General features: G+C 38.6%; 1 protein-coding gene across 1 annotated transcript; it reads right to left on the bottom strand.

Annotated features, from left to right (window-relative positions):
* Positions 1–599: 599 nt before the first annotated feature.
* On the bottom strand, positions 600–24,375 carry ube2h (ubiquitin-conjugating enzyme E2H (UBC8 homolog, yeast)). Its single transcript, XM_032589252.1, has 7 exons — positions 24,061–24,375; positions 7,939–8,015; positions 6,625–6,699; positions 6,511–6,550; positions 5,782–5,834; positions 4,526–4,654; positions 600–4,420 (listed from the first exon to the last, which is right to left on the bottom strand). Exons 1-7 carry the CDS (start codon positions 24,111–24,113, stop codon positions 4,296–4,298), a joined length of 552 nt encoding a protein of 183 aa, XP_032445143.1. The 5' UTR covers positions 24,114–24,375; the 3' UTR covers positions 600–4,295.
* Between the last annotated feature and the right edge of the window lie 1,316 nt (positions 24,376–25,691).

The raw sequence follows: 25,691 nt of genomic DNA, 5'->3' as shown, positions 1-25,691 counted from the left end.
TAATAAAAAAAAGAAGCTAAACCTCAGGAGATGCTCATGAACCATCTACATTTCAGATAACAGCAAAGGCACCTGTTGTGCTCCGTCAGCTTCACAGCACCGACAGGAAGCAGGCCTCACTCTGGACGTTTCTGCACCAACCGCTGAGCGGGACCACACTGACACCTAGTGGAAAAATGTGGAAAGCAAAAACTTCCACTTGAACTTGAAATGTTTTACTAAATTATCTACTAAAATAACCAATTAAAATGTCGTTTTGAAACCGTTATCATTTTAAATAGATTAAAACATCATCAACAGCAAAGTACATTTTAATCCATGAAACTGAAAGCTAATAAATATAAATGTTATTAATCAAGTTCTCACGTCTACATGTAGAGATGGAAACACCCAGAGTAAACTACAAGTTGCAGTTTACTCTGGAACTAAAGGGATGTTTTAGGTACCACTGAAGATAATCAGTCTTAAAAATAATTTTTATTTTGCTGGATCGATACAACACTTTCTGACTTTTAAAAGAACAAAACAAATGCATCTTTTATGGCACTTTTAAATATAGGACTTACACAAAAGAAATCAGCATCACACAGAAGCGCATATACATATTCAATGTTTTATTAAAAAAGAAGTTATAACAGTTTATTTTATACACAACTATTTATGAGATTATAAGCCTGTTAACAGAGAGCATTTGTCTTTTTGACAAGCATGCCCACTTCACAATGGGGGAGGGGGAAAAAAAGGGAAAATAAGATGAACAAATTAAGACCAGAATGAATTTTTTTTAACAAATCAAAACATAAAACCTTCTGTCTTTTTAAATGCTGCAAGTATCACACAATAGGTACCAAATACATAGTTTTTTTTTTCCTTTTTTTTTCAAACTTACATGTTCAAAGCAGTGTGTGCTTGATAAAAAGGGGCTGATGATGGTAGGAGTGCCTGGAAGGGGTTAGAAAATCCACACAAGCACCAGAAACTGAGTGAAGGTGTGCACTGAAAAGCATGCAACTGCTAAAAGGAGACAGTCAACAAAGCGGAGGGAGAGAGAGAGGCGGGATCTTTTGTGCAGACGACTCTTCGGTTGTGCTAACAAAGAGTGGGGCTTTTAAAGTTTGGCTTAAGCTCCTCGTCGTTCTATCCGACAGGGTGCGCAGGCGAGCACAGATTACGGTCCTTTACAGCCAAGAAGCTCCAAGATGGGAACAAACATCAGGTCAAAACTAGACATTTTAATGTCTAGTTTTGCTGAGTGGATACAAAGTGCCAGAAAAGTTTAAGTAATTTCTCATATTTGGGTGAGTCGACCTTATTTTCACGATTCTTCTCTGGAAACACACCAACCTCAGCGCTCCAGTATAGCAATATCTCTGAAGTAGAGATGCATCTATCAGGCTTTTTCCAGCCACAAAAAATACCTGCCAGGACAAAAAAGTGTTGCAAATTGTTTGATAGACATGTTAGTTTTGAATCCAACAAAAAATGAAAGAATTACAAGATTATCCTCATGGATGGGTCAATGAATGTGACCTCAAATTTGATCTGATTTCAGTTAAACTTAAATAAATGCCCTGATGCATTTTTATGACAAAAATGTTTAGTCTTAATTTTATTAATTTAATTAGGGGGGGAGAGATTTCAGTATTTGACTCACTTATGACCAATGAGAGATGACCAAAAGGAAACTTGCAGATTCCAATTTCTGGCTGACTGACTGGTGCACTTCCACTCTAGATAGTTTCAATAGTATCTTTTTTTAAAAAAGACGTTTGCATGATAAATCAGCTGGTATATTAAAAATATATTTTACTAGGATGGCCAAGGCAAGTGTCACAAGCAGCAGGTAAACTAGTAGGGAACACGTGGAACATCTTGAAAAGGAAAGCTTTCACCAAAAGCCACACAGCTGCAGGTGAGAGAAATTAACACATCTTTTTTAAAAAAATAAATAAATCAAATTGTTCTGTTACAAACTGAAAACAAAAGGGATGCCTCTGCATTTGAACGAGTGGATGTTCAAGAGCACAAAAACAGTCTGACAGTAGAAAGATCCGAGCCACATTTCTGCTTTCTGTACAAGTCAGATCCGTCACAACCGCTGCGCCTCAAAATAAAATCGCTGTACAAGCTCGAGCGGGTGCATCTATACGGTTAGATGAGAGTGAAAATTCCCCGTTACTAAAGAACCTCATTAATAGGTTTACCAAACTACAAATCTATCTATCCTGACGCAGTAACAAAACAAAACAAACACAAAAAAAACCAGCTCAACAATTCCTGCATGATTTTCTGCCTGTTTTTTTTTTTAATACCTTCTAGGTGAAACATGGTTAACCACAATGCAGAACAGAAGCAAAGAGTACTTCAAACATTCGCTATAATAAAACCTGGGGCGTTTCAGATGAATTTTGTGTCGGCGCACAAAGACAACAGAACGGACTCGCACCCAGAAAAGAAAAAGAAGGAAGAGAGTTAAAACGATGTGCTTCTCTAGAATATTACAAGTCGTCTCCATGGCTTCTTAAATACATGGTTTTTGCTTGAGTTTCTTGATGCAATGATGAGGCACAGAAGAGTGGGAGGGGAGGGTTAAACTGAAGGTGATGTGATGACTTCCCAGAAGCATGCACTATTCATCTTGGGAACCAGAGCAACAAAATATGTCAGTTTTCTGGATTTGCACCAATTTTCACCCTGATCGGCATCAAAAAGTTAACGTTTTGGCTCAAACTGTTGGTTTTTTTTGTTTGGTTTTTTTGTTTTTTTAGGAGGCCAGAGCCATATGCAGTAGACAGACACTTTATTGTTTTTTAAAAAAAACCATAAAAACTCAATATTTTTATCACAAAGTGAACAATTTTTTTTTTTTTTTTTTTTTAAAGAGTACAGGTAATAAAAGTTTTTGGGTAATAGAACCAACTTATGTTTGCACTGTTTGTAATGTTGTTCTTTCAGCATCATTACTTACCACACAGAGGTTTGTTTTAGGTTAAGGAGACCAATTTCTACCTACATTTCCCCCCCCCCCCCCCCCCCAAATGTCTTTTTCTTCTTAGTAAAAGCAGACTGCCACTTGTCAGGTAACACAGCACAGGTCGGACCGATTACAAAGGGGACAGAGCAGTGGAATGTGAGAAGGACTAACCTGTATGTAGCGACCAAAAAAATAAATAAAAAAAAATAAAAACCTAAGAAACAGAACAAAAAGTGCTCTTCATTTTCAGCCCGATCAACCCAAAAACTCAAAGATCATTGAGTGTGGGATGCTTCACAAGTTTAAAACTTCCTTTCATGCTGGTTTTTAGCAACAAGGACAATCTGCTTTCTGACTAAGAATAATTTTATTCTTAAAAAAAAAAAAAAAAAAACAGGCCAAAAATATGGTTTATATTACAGACTTTTTTTTTTTTTTAATGAAATGTGCTTAAATCAGATACCCAGAGCAATCCATGTCACCCTGTAGTCAGACAGGCATTCATCTGTTCTGCAATATCGGCCTGTTTTTTTTTTCTTCTTTTAAACACCAAGACGGTCAAAAGACTAAAACAAAAATATGTAACATCCAACACAGCACTTAAACCGAAACAGACCTTATTATTCCAGACTTTTCTTCATTAGTATGTTACCAGAGATATGCTTAGCAAGTATTCTGCATTCATCGATGAGTATCTGCTGGGGCTGTGTGCCTTAAAATAAGAGTTTTGTAACCTGAATAAAACAGAAGCATTTCCTCCCCCCCATACTTGCTCTAGTTTGCAACAGTTGTGCGCATCGCAGCCAGCACAGCAGAGAGGGACAGGGGAGGGACATGCAGAACGTGTTTCGCTTCAAATTTGCAAGGAAAGTCAACTTTTGTCTCAAAAGTTATCAAGTTTTTACAAATACTGTCTTGGAGGAGATGGGAGCACTTTTCGCCTTCAAAGAGCAACCGACATGTTACCAATTAGCATGGAGGGACGTGGCTGGCTGTGTCAAATGGAGAAAGAAAAAAAAAAAAGTCTAAGCAAAGGAACGGGACGCTTCGGGTGGAGGAATTTTACAACATTGAACAAATGCAGCAGAGATTGTGAACGCTATCGGGGAGAACGACTACAGAGGAGAAGGGGCGTCTGTCAAAACACACCAAAGGCTATATATCCATAAAAATCCTTGTTTAGTCGTAATAATAAAAATAAAAAAATCAACTTGTTTAAATATGAATATTATAAGTCTGCTTTCTCGTGGTTAGGAAATCAAATATAGTCTCTGTGGGGGGGTTAAAGGAAGGGGAGTGATTGGGAGGGAACCCTTTATTACTACAACTCCATGTCCTGGGCTTCGTCTTCTGAGAAATCAGACATGGAGCTTTCAGATGAAGAGTCTCCCGTTCCTTCCTCCTGCTCCTTCAGGGCTTCCTCTGTTGCATATTTCTGAATGTACTCTGGAGAAGAAAAGACAGAAAACAGAGTCACAATGGCTCATAGGATTGAAATAAAAAGAGCAACTTTTTATTTTATTCTTTTTTTTAAACTCATTTAGGATTAACCTTTGATTTTTTGTTTGTACTCCTCTGGCCGATGAAGATACATGGCAGCTGCGTCGCCGTTAAGGGGGTCGATGGGGTTTGGGTAAGCCAGCAGTTGGGGCAGGAACGATTCAAAGATGTTGGTCAGATCTAAGCATGAAAACAACAAAAAAAAGGTCTGAATTTGACCATTGCAAAAGGTTTATAGACACTAGAAGTTCATAGACACTAGAGCTAAACCTAATGGAGCAATTCTAACCCATTAATAGAAAACATTCCACTGCAGCTCTGGCTGGGCGTTTTGGATCGATGTTCTGCTGGTAAGTGAACCTCCCAACGCTCTGAAGTCTTTTGAAACCTCCAACAGGTTTTTTTTCCCCCCTGCATTATGTTTTGTGTGAACAAAAATGTTTTTCTTGCTGTTGTTCTACAGTATGACTACTTTTGTCCTGTCACTCTCCCAGCTGAGCTGTATGTCTCTGCAGCTCTTCCAGAGTAACCAATGGCTTTATGCTCTCTTTTTACCTTGATAAGGTGCTGTTTTAAAAATCCGTAAAGTAATGAGTTCAAATATTTTTGACTCAAACTTAATTTTTTCATAGCTGGTCTTTTTTTAGAGGACCTGCAATTCTCCCCTTCTCCACTCAGTGTCACTGTTGGGTTTGGTCAAATTAAGCAGCTTCCCTTGTCTTTTCAAAGCAATTAGCGCATTTTAATGCTTTCAAAATCTCCCCCTTTGTAGGTAAGCTCTACGCACAATTCTCTGACTGTTGGCCTAGTTGAAACACCGTTCTCCAATCTGACTGTCTTTATCAGATTGGCATAAGCACAAATGGTCAAAGAAACAAAAGGAGACTATGAATCTAAAACTTATCTTCCCATGTGAGCGCACCGGTTGCAATTAACAGAAATTGACACTGAAGCGTCAGCTCTTTACATCACGATAGCACCATTTCTCAGTTCAACTGCTACTTTAGCTCTCGAGAGGCGACATCATGAGAAACTAATCGGGAAGAGTAATGAGAGCAAGCCATCTTAAAGCCGGCAAACAGAGACTCATCTGTCTGAGGTGAAGGTTTCCTGACCTTGGTGGGTTACAGCATTACCTTATTAGTGTTTACTTTTCTCCCCCAGTAAGTAGATTAGGACCAACAGTGGTTGTCTGGTGTGCTCAAGGGGCTAGCTATTCGCCCCTTATCACACGCCACAATGAATTATTCACACGGGTTTGGGTGGGCGAATTTAATTTAAACATGTACGTCTGTGAAATCACTCACCATAAAGAGCTGTCCATGTCTGGTTGATGACATCTAAGCACACTGTTCCTGACCTGAAAACCCAGAGGAAATCAAGCATTTAACACACTTGGGTATCCCAACAAAACAATGATACCAATTACACATTAAGAATGTATCTACGTAGTAGCCAAACATTAAACTTTTGGAATGGCCTTCCCAAAATATCAACCTCAACCGTTTTTAAACTTCTTAAATATGACTAAAATAAAGGTTTGTTCCAGAAATGTCTTTTTCAACAAGTTCTTCAGATTCTGGTACAATAGTCCAGGTGAACTATTCCGTCAGAATGAAGTTAGGAGTTTGTCAGTGGTGTGGTGTGAGATACTGTAGGTCTATTTCGCCTATAAATACCTTATCCAACTTATGGGCTGGATTAAGAGTGAATTGGAATCATAAGATCTTTGAAAAGCAAAGACATGTTAAATAAAAATCAGTTTGTCTCAACCAGAAACAAACCCAATCTGTCTTTGGACCCCAATCCTATAGATAGTGTGGTGTGCTCAAAACGTATTGCCCTACAAGTGGAACTGTATGTCTATAACAGACCTAATGTTTTGTAGACCAGTAATTAATAAGCTGTACAATAAAATGTAGTAAAAACTAATAGCTTTAATAGTCTGGATGTAATGTAATTGCAGTGTAAAAAAAAAAAACACGACAAACACTCAGAACACCATTAACATAAATATTTGACTTAAATGGACTCACGCTTCATCAATGTTGGGATGAAAAATCTTGTTCATGAATCCTGAAAGAGCAGAGTGAAATCAGCACAGTCTCAGTTAAAGCTAAACATCGGATGCGTGACGGCAGAGCTCCTACCTATGGATGGCGATTTGAATGGGTATTTATCAGGAAGATCTACTCGCACTTTCCACACACCTCCCTCGTACGGTGCTGTGCATGACAAGAGGAAAGGAGATGATAAAGGAAGACCACCAAGCACACAAAATTGTCTTACTTCCCTGATGTTCCACCCTTCACACACTTCAGCAGCCCTTAAGTTGCGTCAATTTCCTCCGCTGCAGCCGGGCTTTTCACTCCCATCTCTATGCCTCTTTTACAGAGTTACGCATTTCAGCCCGTGAGAAATCTTCACCTTCGAATCATTTCAGGATTATTCACAGACATCAAAGAGGAACGAGAGCGACGTTAGCGAGTGTGCTGCTCTCCCAGAATAGCCGTGTGTAACAAGAACCACGTACTGAAAGTGGCCAGCGCACACACTTGTTATGGCTGGACGACGACGCACATGTACGTCGGCGTCCAGCAGCAGCAGCGACGCTTCGTTTGACACATTTTGGAGTCAAGAGGAGCCTCTTCCTCTTTTTACCGATGCATGAGGGGCAGCGTGTGGCAGATGTTGTGAACACAATAAGGAGGAAGTATTTCCTGCAGATGAGGCTGTGGCTCTACTTTGTTTCACACTCCGTAGCCTGGGGTCTGGTTTCAATTCATTTTACATTCCTACCCGACTGTGCGGAACCTCCGTTTTTCACACAACAGAATCCCCTGATCTTTAGGATGACATTCATTATCGGTGTGTGTGCGTGTGTGTTCTGGAGTTCTGTAGTTAATAACTGAAAAATAACCACATCACTCCACCTAATCAAGCAGCTAACCTAAGATATTATGTATGTTACTCCAACCAAAAAGGACAAAAAAATAAAATTCTGCACAGTAAGACCTTGAAAACTACTAAGGGGATTCCGCAAGGTGCAACGCTCGGTCCTTTGTTTTCTGGAAATATACATAGCCAATGACAGGGCATTCTGAACTCTGCTTTTTTACATCTATGCTGATGACACAGTAATTTAGATGTTCTATGCCTACTTCTGAACAAGCTTCTCAGTATCTCCAACAGACCTGCAGAGGTATACAAGAACAGCTCTGTCATCGCCAACTTGCTGTAAACACATAAGATCATGTTAAAAATATTTAGATTTCTTGAGCAGATAACCTTGGAGCGTATGATGAGAATTTCGTCTCAGGTCATGCCCGTTTAAAAACTGGTTGATGATAAATGACTGGATGGAGAAACATTAAAGTGACTAAACTAAGGAGAGAATATGTGGCTGAAAATGGAATAAAAATATAAAAATGGCAAGAAAACAAAAATCAAGCAGGAATACTTACTTCCTTGTGGGCCATAAAACTTCACTACAAATTCATTGAGTCCACTGAGGATGGTGACTTCATGCTTGCTCTCGATGCTAAAAGGCTGTTAAGGAAAACTGCTTTGTGATCAGACAAACAAAAACAAAACCACAAAAAAATAAATAAATAAATAATCAAAAGCTATTAAAATTTGGTTGTATAGGAAAACAGAAAACATCTGAAGTTTGCTTTTCTATTCTCTTCCCATGGTTTTACTGCAAGAACACAAGTTGCTTAAGTCTATTTTCCACACATTTAGCCCATCTTTTTTCATTTTAGATTGTGTACCAACAGATTAGGAAATCTCCAGTAGGAAACATAATCTGATATCAACAAAAATATGCAGGAAAAAAACCCAATATGATTTTATTTGGACATTAACCACAAACCACTGGCCTTTTCTCGCTCCTCCTTCCCCCCCGCCAATTATTTCATTTTTCCCCATTCGAGGTTAAAGCCCTTCTGATTATTTAAATTTGTTCATTAAATGATAAAATATGCATCACAGGAGAAAATTGTTAGAAGAAATTCCAAGTTGTCCTTCAGTTAAGCACAAAATTCACAACAAGAAACCCTCGAGGCTCGAGCTGCATGAAACAAACATCTGTGAAGCTTAGGTTTACTCAAATTTTTACTCTTTTAAATCCCATTTATAAGAAGCAAAACAAAAGAATAAGTGAATAAATCAACCACTAAACGTGTACAATAAGAAAAGACCCAAAATCACAACAGCCAGAAATGACCGAAAACATCAGACACAAGGCAGCAGCGTGCTTGATTGAGAGCGTACCCCGTTAGTAGCATCACAGATATCAATGGGTTAAATTGAACTGGAGGTTATTTTAAGCTCCAGTTTAGTCCGCTAAGAGCAGAATGATTCCCTGGCTTCACTAAAGAAATGTGTCACTGTCAGACAGAAGAGGAGGCTTTCTGCTTGGATGTGAACTTGAGTCGGGGAGTCTCTTTCTGATGCGAGTCGAGTGAAATCCAAGAAATACTGATAAATCACCGACACAGAGACATTCGTGTAAAGCAGCACAAACTTCAGGAGCTGATAGAAACCATCCTCACCAAGTCCAACTAAAAGCAAAGTGTTCACATGTTGCAGCTCACCAAGCTCTGTTCTGGATGTAAGCACTTAGGGGCATTTATCCAACAGTGAAACCACTGGAGTGAGAGAAAAGCTGCACATACAACACAGCGGAGGGGGGATGGGCGGCAACGGTTACACTGGAAGATAACAGTGCGACAAGGTGGGGGATAAGAATCCATACGGATAATGCTGCAGGTTAACCATTTCAGACTCAAAGTCGGACCCGACCTCATGGTGTAAAATTTGACATAAATGCTTTGTGTCTTCAGAATATATGAAAGCATAAGAGGTCTTTACTATATTATACGAGAAAATTTGTTAGCCAGATATGTTGTCATCCAGTTTTTAAAAAGATAATACAAAAAAAAAACAACCTCACCAAGTCTCTAAGTCAGACCTGGGTAAGCTACAGTCTATATCCATAATATTTTGATGTCGAAAGCAAATCCAGAACGTCATATTTTTGGACGTCAAATCCACATAAGCCACAAACATAGGCAGTAAAATGATCGCCACTTCAGATAAGGTCTAAAAAGAAAAACTGTTGCTTTTGTCACCAAAACTTGTGTTTGAGACGAGACGCACAAAAGCCAGAGTCTGAGTTTGGCAAAAATAAAAAGGCTGCGTCCCAAAAGTAAAAATAAATAAATAAAGATAAACCAATAATTGCAGGCTATACTAAAAAGTAAATTTATGAATTTCATCTTTAAAAATGTTTTTTCTTCTAAGAGAGAGCCCAAGTAGTACAAGGCCTGGGTTCCCCTACTGGTATTAAGGGATCAAAACCACTGAAATTTTCTGTTATATCATTCCTGATGTGTAAATTAAGTTGTTTTCTGGTCACAGTGCTGTTCTGCTCCATATGTCACTGCAAGCTTCTGTTTAGCTGGCTAAAAGGAAATACAATAAATAGCATTTAGGAACAATTTCCTGCCAGAAATAACTAATAGTTTCCTTCAAACTAAAGGAGCGTCATACATCATGACTATGCTGGAGGGGAAGCTACAAGCGGCTAAGTCATTTTGGTCAAAACACCTCTAAAGATATACAACTTAAACAGATCATTTATACATTTGCTGATGTCTCTGTATGACATCAACATAAATGTCAGCTGGAATGACTATGAAAGACATGTTGCATTACCTCAACAACAGCAGGAGTAATTACTGCTGTTGTTAAACTGTTTTCTAACACTCCTGTGAAAAATTTCCAGCTATTACCATGACAACGTAGTATTTTTGACTCGAGCTCGTCATATCATGAGAAACGGCTACCTGCCCATGCTTTCTTAAGAACATCCTTCCCTTTGACAGTGAATATAGCTGGACTGGGTACATTCCATCTCCTATACATCATCCCACCAACAACAAAGCACTGCAAATTAATATGACGGCGTGGCGAGCAAGTCTGAACCCGAACAGTGATGAATTTTATCTGATCAGAGTCGTCAGGTGAGCTAGCGCTCTGAGTCATTGGCTCTTAATTTCAGACGGGGAGGCTCGAGGCGATCACTTCTCATAGAGACTAAATAACAAGGCCTCACTGATGAAGACGACTGCATTACGCTCCAGAAAGGAATGTGACAGAAATCGGTCAAAGGAAAAACCGAAGCCTCTTGATTCTACAGCTGCTGGTAGAGCGGCTTCAGAAGGTGGGGATGGACATACGCTGCGTGGCGTGCTACCAAAAACTGGGTTTGGATGCATGCTAAAGGAGTTTCTCCAAAGACATAAATGCTAGGTATAGCTTGAAGATGAAAATAATAACAACTTTGCACAAACTGAATTTTATGATGTTTTATTAAAGCTCTTTCGTGGTTTTCCATCTTAGCATAACACCTGTCCATCCCCCAACTTGGATTAGTACACATCATAATCTGAGGACAGTACCAGGTCAATATCTTTTTATATACACACACATAATCTAACACACAAGGGTCAGTCAAACCAGCAGAATGAATGAACAAAACACAGACGTATCCAGACTATTTCACACATGGAAACCAGAATATAAAGTAGTTTGAAGCGTTTTGAATGTAAGCTTACCAACTCAAGATTTAAATATATATAGTTGGATTAGAGCCAGTTAGTTGCACTTAATTTTATTCAGGGGTGTCAGAGTGAAAGAGGCTGAACACAAAGGCCTGTCAGGTTTTTTTCAGAGTGGATTTCCAAACCATGAATCACCTTCTCCCCACTTCACTACGACTATCCGTCTGTCACATCAAAACCCAATAAAATATGCTCAGTTTTGTGGTTCTAACAAGAATTATGAATAGATAAAACCCAATTGTGTTTCCTAATGTACTTTTGGTTTGCTTGCGGAGCACATCGTCAGCCTGAGGTGTAAATATATCCGGTAAATGGCATTTTCAGCTGCGGTGCAGACATGTTTGTTGTTCTTCTGGCCCTTCCAGGCCACTATCCCCGTTTGACCCCAGAATCAAAATATCACATCCCGCTCAACCTCTTTCCAAGTAGGGAAAATAAACATGACGAATTATAAACAGCTTGCTGTCAAACAATGTGGTGTCATATGCACTCGAACATCTCCTCCTTGGAGACGGTGTTTGTTGAACTTGCAGCAGGAAAGTGCTTAAAAGTTTCACAACCCTTTCTCTGCTTTGTGTACGAGCAGCAGGAGGCAGGAAAACACAGCGATGTTTCCTTGTTTTGTTCCATTTTTACAGGAGGAGATGAGGCTTTCAAAAAAGCAGTTTTAGAAAGTTAATTTTTAGTGTCGTAATCTTCATACATTAAAGAGAGAAAAAGATATCAAAGTTGAAAAATAAAATGAAGCACTGGCAACAAACAGCCTGCAGAGTTTCTGCAGATTTCTAAATTTCTAGATTCATTCAGTGAATCGGATCATAAGACATTTTTCCAGTTTGGGTCTTCATGTTTCACAAATCATCAGAGAACACAATTCTGAAGTTGGTGAATCAATTCTATAATAAAAGGCATTTTTACTTTATAGACCAACTTAGATCTAGTTTATTGTAGAATCTATAATACTTGTCCTAATTAAATCATTTGTGTAGAAGCTCACTATAAATACAGAATATGTCGAGCGCAGTTTGTGATCTGCAGTGTTTATGCATTGGACCTGGCATCTAAACCAGGTCCAGTTCAAAACTCTTGTGTAAGGGGGACTAATTTCTTATATTGTGTGTGTGTGCACATTGATGTATTGGTTCTATTGCTAATTTAAAAACCAAAACCATCAATAAGTTTAACAGCAACAAAAGCTGTGAGTCAAATTAAAAAGTAGAGTAGTGCAAATTAAATAGTAATAATAAAAAAATAGCAGCAAAACATGGATATTTTGTCGAAACATATGTAATTATCTTTTAGATCATGGAATTAGGAGAAAAATCTTGAAACTAAACATTTTTTCTGAACTTACCCCAACTCTGAAGATGGAAAAAAAAAAAAATCTAATTCTAGACTGTTTTAAACTACATGAGATGATTTAAAAGACAATATATTGTTGATTCTGCCTCAGAAGCAGCACCATTTTCCAACTTCACAAATGATCTACACAAAGAAATGATTAAAACTCTCTAATTATTTAAACTCAATCCAGATCTAGCCAAAGCAACGTAAAAGAAAAGTTACTAGCAGAAAAGTTAGAAGCACGTTTCATGGCATATGACTAAAAAGGCTGCAGAAAGGAGTGTTAGTGAAACTTTTTAAAGGGAAGAAGAAACAAGATAGCTTCAACAGAAAGAGAGAAACAGAGAGCAAGTTTTACAGTAGAGATGAGGAACTCTGCACCAGAGACCTCTGTTTCACTTTCCCTGCCTCAAACTCAACTTGAAGCAAGACTACAATGAAAAAAAAAAAAACCTTGAAGATGAAAGGCAGGAAACACAGCTGCTGTCACTGGGGTGTGAGCGACAGGTAGGCTTCCTCCACAAAAACTAGAACTACACAGAGTAAAAAATGAAAAAAATGTCCTTAAAACGTTCCAATCTATCCAAGTCTAAAATGTCTAACAAGAACAGAAACACTAGAATATACATCTGAAAACGAACAACCATTAACGTCTGTAATACATAAACTGTTCTTTCAGTGGTGTTACAGAAACGAGAGCCTACGAAAGTTTCATTTTGCATATTTAATTTGGAGATTATTGGTTTGGAATTGCTTTGCATGCACGCTGCTCCGTTTAAAGTCCAATCCTGTATTCAAATATGGCTGTTTGTGCATCCAACTTTGTATGTCACCGAGCAAAGTAGATTACTGTGCGACAGCACACGCTGAGCACGCCGCCTGAAAAACCGAGGTCGAGCTCGAGCGAGCACGGCAGCCGTCCTGCAGCGGCAGGCTGAGCGACGGGCCCGGCCGTTGCCGTGGGAACGAGATTAAACCAGATCAAACCCAAACACACAGTTTCACCCCCCTTGCAATTATCAACAACAAACTTCAGTGACCCATGACTCCATTTTCACCTCCTATCACTGATATTAACATTAGCCACAAACCAGTTTAATCCATCACATTAGTCCATGAGAAACAGTGTTATTTAACAAATCTTATTAATTTCGAAAAGAAATGCCGTAAAAGTGCCAAATTCTATTGAATCAGCAACTACTGAAATTCCTCTGTAACTTTTTAATGCATCTTGGGGTCTTAAATACTCTAATCGCATAAAGTTAAGTACTTATTTATAGTGCCACAAATATTGGTCCTCCGGTGAAAAATGTGCAAAACATTTTATTATGAGTGATTGTTAGAAGCAGAAACTCACACTGGGAAAAAAAAAATTTAGAAAACTAAAGAAATTAATCTGTAAATTTTTCTAGTTGAGGAAAAAAAATCCCAAGTTATGAAATTATAGCTTTGAAAAAAAAAAAAAAAGTATTTTTTTTTATAACCACTTACTGCTTTGCGCGCCTGTTGGGTGGGTATTATGATTAAAGAATTAAAATACAAAGTCAGTTATCAGTACCTACATATTACTACATGTGATTTTAGCTTTAATATATTGCAGTTCACGTGCTTATAGTTTGCGCTGTAAGCATGTAGCGCTCTGTCTAATAGTAACAATTTCAGAAATCACAAGATGCTCCAGCAGAAACATTCATTTATCATACGAAACAATCCTGCATTTATTCATTAATCAACCCAGAAATAAATGATTCAGTCGTAAAGCCCAATACCTTGATAAATTCTCATCAGGCAATTACATAGCCACTCACTTCTTAACACAACGCATTAACAAGGATGGGAAAACCAAGGAATATTCTGTTAGCTAAGCTGGGCTAGCATATAACTCAATTAATTAGTCAAGTAATACTGGATTGTAAAGTACTGTAAAGTACTACTGAAGGAGTTCCACAAGGTGTCATTTTTGATCCCTTTTTGTTTTCACCACATACAAATAACCCAGGATAGAGTTTTCCATGCACTTTACTAAACTACTGATGAGAACATGAACAGTTCTGTCACAATTTGCTTTTCATAGTTTTTTTTTCCTCTCACTGAAAAATAACTCTCTTCTCTCTCTGACAAGATAAATAAGTTCAGCTGTCGAATAGCAAAAATATATAATATTCTGCACAATAAGCATTTTGATTTGGAAACTACTTCTAAATTTAAGTAACTTTGGATTGTAGATTATAGTATAGTAATACTGTACCTGTCATATTTGATGCGTTTACAAGAATTATTGATGAGCTTGAATAAAAAAAGAAATCTGCATAGTATGTCTAAATATCATGGCTGCAAAACTGGATGACTCATACAGTCCATGACAAGTACAAAGACTTTTTTTTTTGAAAGTCCGACAAACTTTAGTAAGGGTTGTTGAACTGCTGTTGAAAGTTGGCAGTGCTGTGAGGCAACAAGTACAAAAAATGTGAAATTCATCAAAAACAAAAAGTGTGTCTCTCATTTCAGAAAGTGAAATTCTTATATCTGGATTCATTACACAGTATCGTATTTAAAGCCTTTATTTATTGTAATTTTGATCAATGTAGTTTATAGATAATGAAAATCTGAAATTGTGTCTTTCAAAAAATGTGAATATTACAAGAGATAAAGAAAAAATACAATACTTTCAGACACAAATGTCAAGTTTCTGAGAAGTATGTTCATTTCTATGCCCTCAGTCAGCCTGTTGCTCTGCTGAGGTGTAATGGAAGCTCAGGTTGCTTTGATAGCAGCTTTCAGGTCATCTGCCTTGATGGGTCTTATGTGTCTCATCTTTCCCTTAACAATGCCACATAGATTCTCTTTGGGGTTCAGCCCAGGTGACTTTGCAGGCCGATCAAGCACAGTAACACTATGGTCACTGAAGCAGCTTTTGGTACCTTTATCAGTGTGGACAGGTGCATAGTCCTGCTGGAAAATGAAGCCAGAATCTACTTGTCAGCAGGAAGAAACATTAAGAGGTCTAAGACATCCTGATAGATGGCTGTGTTGACTGAACCTGAGCGTCCTACAGTCATCATCAATGACTAGAAATGTTACAAGCAACATGGATTCTCTTCCTCCAGACTCTGGAGTCTTCATTTCCAAATAAAATGCAAACTTAACTTTCATCTGAAAAGAGACTTCTGGTATCTGTGGTTCAGAGGTGGCTTGACAAAGAACGCAAAGTTTCCCTTCCGCTCAATTTTCTATGACTCTACTTGGATACAGCCCTCTGAACAACCAGCTTTTGAGGCTTTCGCTCCTTGTGGAAGATATCAATGACCGTCCTTTGGTCATCTGTCCTTCAGTCTTACCCATTATTGTGCAGCCTACTGACCCAGACTGAGGTCCTGTTTAAAGGCTCAGGAAACCTTTGCAGCTGTTTTGTGTTAATTAGCTCATTAGCAGCACGATTCTCTACTATGATTCTCTGTACGAGTCTTACTTTCTGAAATGAGTGACAAAATATATTTAACTTTTTCACCTTATATTTGAATTTTTTTAGCAAGTAAAATGTCCCCATCCCAAAAAACTGTTAGCACAAACAGGACATTATAAAAAAGCATGATTTACATTTTACTAAGAATCATAGATCCTTATTGCCAGCCTATTCATAAGAATATTAACTCAGAGCCAATTTATAAAATCTGTACATTGATGCAGTTTGTTTGCATTGAAATTATAGAAACACTAAAATCCATAACAAATGTGCCTCTGATTGAGTGAACATGACAGCAGGAATTCCTCCTTCCACACATACATACGTAGCATCCTCTATTACACCAGACCTGCAGAAACTACACAAAAGAGCCTCCAGTGTTTGCCACAAATTAATAACAAAAGCTTCCACTCAAACTGACTGCATTTTACTAATGTTCAAATGAGAAGTTTGGCATTTCAGAACAAAACTGCAGCTTAAACCGACTTGCTCTCAAAGCTTTCAGCTCCTTCTGACACTTTCAGTGTCTGAATACTGATGGTGAGGCCAGCATGTGTGGGCTGCGCAGAAGAAATCCTTGCAGCAGGTTTTACATATCAATGGACATATGGCCCCAAAGGCCTGACTCACTCAGATCCACATGTAAATGTCTGGCAGATGAAGTGGTGCACTCACTTTAAAGGTTGGATGGGAAATACATGAACTGGGAATAACTTTACTTCGTTTTGCTTTGAAAAAGGTCAATAATACAGACCTATGGAGACTTTTTTTTTTTTTTTTCACAAGAAATTAACTACTGACTTAAAAATAAGACGAGGGGAATTCTTTAGCAGTAAAAATACAAATGTAAAAAGCAGAATAATGCACCTGAAACTCTACGACGCCTTGAAATAACTTGAAACACTACCTCAACAGAACCTCAACACCAAAAAAATAAATAAATAAAAAAATCTCCTTTTGCAATGCAGATTTGCCTTCCATTAGATGAAAGCCCAAATATATTGAAGGCTACCTCCCAGAGCGCGAGCTGAAGCAGCACAGAAATGAACAGGCCAAGTTCTTTGTCTTCACTGCTGAGAGATGAGAGCCCACCCACCGCAATCAAATGTGAATCCTTCAGCTGCTCCTCCTCTCAACCCTTCACTAAATCAACAGTCTATTTACAGCTACAGCACGCAGGGGCCCATCCGTGCATGTGTGCGTGTGTCTGTGTGCGAGTGTCTCGGCCGCATGCGCGGAGGAACAAATGACACGATCATTAATGAACACAAAACTGAGCCAGGGCAGGAGACACAACGGGCCGAATCTGAGGCGACAGCCTAATGAGGAAACCTCAGACAAGGTTTGCTGTCTGGCATGAGAACGACAAAAGGTGGATTTCCAGCTGTGTAATGAAGGAACAGCTAACCTGAAATTCAAAGTAGTGATGAAAAAAAAATATGTATATATATATATACACATGTATATAATGCAGTGTTCATTTTATCAATTTCTTCCAGACAAGAAGCGAACAGCAGCTGATTAAAAAATGGGGCGTGGACGTTGTGGACGTGCGCTCTTTGATAAGGGTCTTTACGAAAATACATTTTCAACATTCAGACAAATTCATTTAGAAGATAATAAAATAACAAAAAAAAACCATGATAATTACACTCATGCATGGAAAAAACTGGCTAAGCTACCTAGTGGCCAAAAAAAGAAAAAAAAAAAAAAAAAGAAGGCGAAACAGTAAGGAAGTTCAGTCCATCTGTTTTTCTGCGGGAACTCAGCCAGACGTGCAGGAAGCGTCACTGTAAGAACAGTGGAATTAAAGCCGAGGGGCTCACGTCTCCTCCAAGTGAAGGGGACCGGCTCCTGGACCCACAATGTAAGACTGTCAATCAAAGTGGGGACCTGTTAAGACAATAGCTTTGTTCAAAAGTCAGACAGCCTATTCTGTTAGACCTTTTAAACAACCAATAAGTATAAAATAAATAAATATTTTCTATTAAAAAAATATCACAGACTGAAGATATTTACAGTTTTACCAATTTTAAATAAATGGTATGGAATGGAACCAGTCAAATAAATAAAGGGCTGATGTTTACTACAGTATACATGCAAAAAAACATTTTTATGTTTTCCTTTGATACTAGGAAGTAAAACATAGGGTAACAGTTTGCCATACAGTTGGTGCCTGAAGCAAGTTTGGGATAGAGAGAAGTGAGCATCATGTGGATTTATTGTGAAGTCACGTTGAAACTGCATGCTTTTCTAATATGGTTACAACAAAACTAGCTTAAGTCTTAATAAATAAAATGTAAAACTATTCCTGGGGCTGGTTTTCATCACTGAAAAAAGCTAACAGCCAAGTCAGTGAGAAGTACATTTAATGAAATAATTTGAATAGAGAGGAAATAATACAAAGTATCGTCAATTTTCTAGCCGCTTTCTGAGCAAGTATGTGGCGGCAGTGGAGAGAAAAAAAAAATCTAGAGCCTTCAAAAGTAGATCTGCTACTTTCAGACCCACTATTACTGTTACAATGAAGCTCCCAGCTATTTTAACATCCAACACCATAAAGGCCTAATGTATCAGGTATGATACTCAGAAAATATTATAAACATTTTGTTAAAAGCATCAAATACAATGAAGCTTAATTTCGAAACATTCGTGGTAGTTACTTCTTGTATCAGATTTAAAGGGTAAATAAAGAAACTCATAACACTCTGCAGTGTATTCCATCTTTGTTGTCTGAATTTTTCCCACTCTTCAAACTTCTTCTATTTTTTTTTACCCACTTAAATGCTGTGAAGCTATCCCACTCCGTCTAAAACACTAAATCTGCTTCAACTCCAGCTTCTCTCAAATCAGTCGCTCGTTCAGGAAAGGGCAGAAAACTGCTGGTAATTCCCTTCAGCAGACCGCGTTCAGTTTGTCCAGTGCAGCGATAATAGCGTGGGGGAAGGTGGGGGGTGGTGGAGGGGCGAGTGTGGAGGTGGAGGTCCGATTAGCCGCCTGTGACTGGGTGACACGTTCTGACACAGCAGCAGGAGGTGGAGGTCACAGGGGCTCCTGTAAATGGGAAACACAAAAGAACGGCGCGCTGATGCTGTCCGGATGTCTCGTTACCAGAGCACAATGGGGCCAAAAGCGGAGAGCAGATAAAGCTCAGGAGTGAGATTCAACTTAAACGGGGGAAAGATGGAGGGCTGTTGATAAAAGAAAAGCAGAAAATGAGCTTATTTGGAAGGAGAGCGAAAAGCTGCCATATCATGCGGCGTTAATATGATGGATACTAGGGTAGGATAAATATGCAGGTCCCCTCCCTAATAAATCCCAATAGTCCTGAATATGAATTATAACCGGCCATGCTTCATGGAACTCCTCTCCATCCACACTGCAATCATAGTTGAATCTTGCCAACACACACTCACACACCCTTTCGTGGTATGAAGATTTAAGAAATGGAAAGAAATGCATACATGTTAGCAAAAAAAAAAAAAAAAAAGCAGTCAGACTGCGCTTGTCAGGCCTCCTTTGTCAAACTTAATTTACCAATCAGTGCTGCCACAGTTTCCACATTCATTAAAACTGGCCACAGATTCCACAATGTTGCATAGCAAACAAAAACTTAATAATTATCAAGTGGAAGGTAAATTAAAAACTAAAACTTTTTTTGCAAAGAGAAATAGCAAAACAAGATTGAGAACCTGAATATAATTCAGCCTTCAGAAGTCACACACAGGTAAATAATGAAACAACATCCAAGCTAAGAACATCTCATTAACCTCTGCTCAAGCCATTCAGCAAGACAGCCTATGTTGAAAATATAAAAGTCTTATCCTGAGTGTAAAACATTGCAACAAAAGCCAGCGTCCTCACAGTAGAACACGGTGGTGGCAGTGTCATGCTGGCATGCTGTACTTCAGCTGTGGCAGGGAAGCATGTTAGCGCTGGAAGGAAAATGAATGGAGCTAAAAAGAGGTTGACCTTCCAGCAAAGCAACGACCCTAAACACACCGTCAGAGCTCCGATACAATTATTAATATCAAAGCATGTTCTTATGGAAGAAAGGCTCAGTCAAAGTCCTGACATAAATTCAACTGGAAGTCTGTACAACATTTAAAACCGATGCTCAAGAATACTCTTCACCCAGTTTTAATAAAGTTGAGCCATTTTTCAAAAAAAAGAAAAAAGGATTGGCTCAAAAACAAAACTTTCATTCCAAATTATAATTATGTCATATTTTATGTTGTACGCTTCAGTAATGAAGCAAAATGTGAAAACTTTACAAGTCACTGAGTAGGTTTCAGCTACAACATGGATCAACATTTGTTGACCTGGATTTTAACCAGAAACGTCCTCTGATTCAAACAGCTACTTTAGCATCCATTGAAACAAATGTGGCCATCCACACATATGAGAGAGAAAGCTACAGCTAATCCTGCACAACAAGCTGAACCTAAAGCTCTTTGCAATGTCACAGTCTGCACAGATCCTCACTGAAGAACACCGTGTTCCAGAGAAGTTCAAGAGCAACATGGAATCCATAACAGGGAAAAGTTACACAGGTCGAGATTCAGACTGAACACCTTTTGCTGCTCAAGGCTAAACGTCTTTGTAAAAAGCTGCAAAAGAACAGAAAGAAACCTTGGGCAAAAATCGGAACTGAGCAAAGCAGCTATGAGCTTATAAATATATATATAAAAAATAAATAAATTAAAATGCAAATTGTCGTCGATCTTAGGAAAGAAAGAAAAAAAGAAGCTTTAAACCAATCATGTTACACGTTGAGGTTTTTCTGAGATTTCTGAAGACAAATTCCCTCATGGCCTCCGCTCCAGATTCTTAACTCTCTCTGGCGTTCACCGCAAATTAATTCATGCAACCTCTCTGAAGCCATCTTAAAAGTGGTGTGAGTTTCAGGCTTCAGTTACACCCACGGAGGGAGCAGATAGGCGGCACAGAAAGGCGTCAGCAGCAAAGTTTTTTTTTTGCTTTCTGAGAATCCAAACAGAGTGAGGTAGACTGCTTTAATTCTGACACACACAAAAAAAAATGAAACCTAGAGGCGGTGAATCCCACGTTTTAGTCTGGCATTTAAACACACGCTCGCCTTCTTGAACACTTGCTGCTGACCGCTAACGCTGAATGCTCTGCTAATAAACACAGCTCATTGTGCAGAGCTGAGCAGGTGGCAAACAGCAAATCTGCTCCAGCCTGTCAGTCAGGCAGCTGAATGAGGAGAGCGGCTGTACAACTACTGCAAGATTTTATGCACTGAGGGGGGGGGGAAGACAGAGAAGTCTTACTGTCTGTTTCACTCGTCTGTCACAGCTGCAATAACCATATTGGGTGTCAAGTAGGGGAAGCAAAAAAAGACTTGCTCAAACAAGTGCAGTTTCTCATAAGCAAATGCAACAAAATGCCTCAGGGAGTAGGCCAAAATTAGAGAACTCAATTCTGAAAGGAACATGTTTGATGTGTGAATTTTTGGACTGAAGAAACACACAGCTAAGTAATAGCGTATGGGTTTCCACACGGCTATGATTTTACAAATTATAATGGGGTTTTTTTTCTCGTTTGTTTGGTTTAAAGAACAAGCCCGAAAAATGTAGCTCTGTGTGGGATTCTGGTCAACGGCATCAAGCTGATCAGCTGGCATTCATAAAAAAAAAGTTTGGCAGATGAGTAACTTCTAGCAGATTTCAACAAATTATCAAGCAAACATCAACTAGACCATGTGGATGTTTTAACTACTTGGTCATGTCCATCTGCCCTGTTCTACATATAAAACTTCTGTGTGTTTTGTTGTTAAGAAATGTTCCTGAAATCCAAGCAGTGTTCTTACATTTTGCACATTTTGAAATTGTAAGAACTATTACAGATGTACTGTGCAGCTCTAAGCCACAAGTCCCAAGGACGATTAGGAGAAACTGTAAGATCCACAGCTAAGGTGAGAGAATTTAAATTTTTTTAAAGGATAATATTAGAAATTAGACAACTTTGAGGAAACGTCGCAAGATAAAAAAAAAAAAGAACAGAAAAAGCCACTGCTGTAAAAATAGCAATGGGAAGTTCCAACTGCAGTTTAGGGAAGAATGCAAGACCAAGACTGAACTTTCTGGCCAATACAGCAGATGACCAGTACTCCGCATAAGCCTGAACACAACAGTCCATGCGGTGAAGAATGGTGGCGGCAGCATCATGCTGAGGGGGGATGCCTGTCTTCAGTTAACTTAGTCAAGAAGATGGATGGATGGAAATACAAAGCAGTCCTGGAAAACAACCAGGAAGACATTGCAAAAGACATGAGACTGAAGTGAGTCAAAGTCCAGAACCAAATCCAATTGAGAATCTCTGGCAAAACTTGAATATTCATATCTGACTGAGAGGTTGTGAAGCAGAATTGGCAAATATTTCAATCTCTAGACGGTATGTAACAGAGATGTACTGAAAAGCCTTTGCAGCACTAACTGCAACACGAGCAGCTTAATGTACAGATGCCGTATCATCAGACTTATACTTGAGAGAATTTTTTTTTTTTGAAAACTACATATGGTTTTCTTTCCTCTTAATTATACAATAATTCATCCTGGTCTATGGCTTCATAGATCAGGATGCCAAATCTCCATAAAACACTGACACATTTATGGTTGTAATATAAAAAAGTGTGAGTATGCTAGTCAAAACTTGCTATGGGAATGGAAAACTTTATTGACTAAAAGAGCAAAAATAAAAAAATAAAACAACAACAACAAAAAAACTATCAAGTCATTTACGTTATACTGAGCTAACAAACTGCATGTAAACACGGTCTCTTTGATTCCACAGAAAAGCCTGGTTGGTAGCTTTAAAGTTAAAACAGAAATATATTAAAATCAAATTTTATCATATTCTCTCCCCTTTCTTGATAAATCTGTTAAACCTGTTTGGGCAACCTTCCCTTACTGATTTCATTTGACCAGCCCACTTCAAACCCCTTATTTGACTAAGCTGCACTGCCATCCCATCAGCTGTTCTAAGTCCCTCCCCCTTGTGGTTTCCGGATAGTAACAGGCTGCCCAATCACTTAGCTGGTTTTTTCACTGTGCTGGAACAAAAAACAACAAAAAGAGGGGCTACCAGTTCATAACGTTCAGGAACAATTTATGGGGCTGGAAATCCGTTTTGTTGCTGCTCTGGTTCGGCTGGACAATTCGCTTTTGTCAGAGCCAAAATACAGCAGCACTACAAAAACAAGTCAGCTGATGAAGGCTTTCAATAATAATAATAGCAACAAAAAAAAAAGTAGGAACAAACTAGATGCTGCTCTGCAGCTCAGACTCCAATGAGAACGAATGCTGTTCATAAACTACAGGATCCAGCTCCTTAAATTAACACCAGTAAGCTATGAGACAGTGAAACAGAGTCAGATACACTGATCAGGTGGCCATTTTGATGTTGAAATTAACCAACAGACTACACAGCAAAGCTCAGCTGCGTTTCAACAACAAAATTACAAAACCTCAGCGTGTTGGTGGACAAAAGCAACGACATAAAGACGGGGAGAAAATGTACTCGCTTCAACGGCGAGAACAGTTTTTCTATTGTAATGGAGTGAAACAAAAGAAAGCTGCTGCTTCAGTTAACCTTACGTTATGTAAACAAGCTCCTGCGTAAACGTTTGAGGGGGCAGTTTGACTCAACTCCCCCCCTTCCCTTCCCTTCCTCCTAAAAAAATAGCAAGCTGGACAAAGAAACCAAACTGCCACAAGGTGATTCATGTAGTACTGGATCTGGTAGTGGTCAAACAAGATGAAAGACATTCACAGAACAGCAGAGGACTAGCTTCGTTCTGGGACATTCTTAATATACACAGCATACTAAGCTAATGTTTGTCACATATTGTGCATAAACGCTACATGAACCTGTGACCGATGTGATTGGCTAATAGAGTTGTCCCGATAAGCAACTGAAGGTTCGCAGGACAGAAATAGCTAACACTTGGCTAACGCTATCAAAATGTTGTTTACACAAAACAGCACTAATTCACACAGAAATTCCTATATGTTTAGTCATACAAAGACTAACGAGCAGCATTCATTTAAACAGCTCACACAGCACTTATTCATACATGACGGATGTTAAGACGTACTGTTGTTTATGTTCTGTTGAAAAAAGGATACAGTTTCACCACATCGGTATCCATTCGCCTTTTACCCGGACTCGGAGACGACATTTTTTGTGCTATTTCCACCGCAGAACGCCAGTAAGTCAGCTGAAAGCCAGCTCCCAGGAACGCTAGACAGTCTAGCGGTCGATACTATCCGAAAGTTAACATTTGTTTTCCCAGATGTTCACGTCAGAACCTCCTCACGGTGAAGTGTCTCCGTCCTATTGAGGGTTTGAGCTATACGTTAGATCTCCTGTTCACTGCCTTCTCTGCGATCTCACCATGGTTCTGACAAGCAGGGATCCCTCCGCGAATTACGCCATATATGTGCGCCTAGAAACGCCACCAAATATGGCCATGTTTGTAGTTTCTAGACTAGAAACTACTGTCCAGGGCCAAAAGTGCTAGAAGCAGCCCAAATGTTTTAATGTTTTATGAATTCATAGTTAAGTAAACAATTGTTTACCTGACCATTTAAATATGCACACACACACACACATATACACAGGAGTAAGGTCCTGAACCTTACTCATCACATTTAAGGGGGGGGGAAAATACAATTATAGACCACATGATTGGTCAGCAAAATGATTGACTGCTGACCAATAAGTGTGAGACCAGGGAATGGGTTCATAATATTTTTATGTGTGAATTTAATGGAGGAAAAGACACATTTGAAAACATTATTTACCTATTCATGTAGTTTCCTCCCCCTTTACACTATCCCTATTAGTGTACGCAAGACTTAATGCGTGTCAGCCTTGGCTCAACCCAAAGAATAACAATTTGGTCAAAAATTAGCGATACAGTATTTCAAAATTTTTTAACACAAAATTAACTCTAACATAGGAAATCAGTAGATTTTTATTTTTATAGGTACTTAGAAGCACAAATTAACTTAAAGGAGATAAGGATGTTTTGAAAAATCATGGAGTTTTTTTTCAAACTGCATCAAATTCAGCTATTGCAGCTAACCTAAATCAAACTCCTGAAATTGTTACATCTGTTGTATATAATTTATTATCTGCAGATTAATGTTACCCCCGTCTGACTACCAGTTAAAAACTTTCTAGAGGTGCTCCTGTGAAGGTTAAGCAGTCAAATGATTGCATCTGCGTGGCATAAGGGTAAAGGTTGAAAATATTTCAAAACACAGGACATGAAATAAAGCTGATATAATTTATTCAGTTGTAAATACCAGTTTCAGTTAATTATTTCCAGCTTTAATTTAGTATTTTCAACACAGTAAACACATTCTGTATCTGCTAGAACATTTCTATATATCTAAGGTAGTTATCACTTTTACGTTGCCTTTTTGAACAAAACAAACAAAAAAAACATTTAGGATTTTAATATACATTCAATTTTTTGTTTTGTTCATAACCGGGGTTGTTGGCACAGCTTTTCCATTTGTCACTACAAACAGATGAGTTGATCTGAAATTAATTTCAAACTCGTTTCACTCCAGAATGAATGAAAATCTATAAACAACCAGGTTATAAACTAGTGATTCCCATAGCCGTTTCTGCTTCGATTTCCTTTTTCTTTTTATCTTCTTGATTTGTGACATTAGGTGGCACTGTAACCCAGACTTTGGAAACCACAATTCTCAACAGCAAGCAAGAAAAATTTCTTCAATTTCTT

This window comes from Xiphophorus hellerii, chromosome 17 (genome assembly GCF_003331165.1).
Source record: "Xiphophorus hellerii strain 12219 chromosome 17, Xiphophorus_hellerii-4.1, whole genome shotgun sequence".
Lineage (NCBI taxonomy): Eukaryota > Metazoa > Chordata > Actinopteri > Cyprinodontiformes > Poeciliidae > Xiphophorus > Xiphophorus hellerii.
This window is presented reverse-complemented; position numbering and strand designations above follow the sequence as displayed.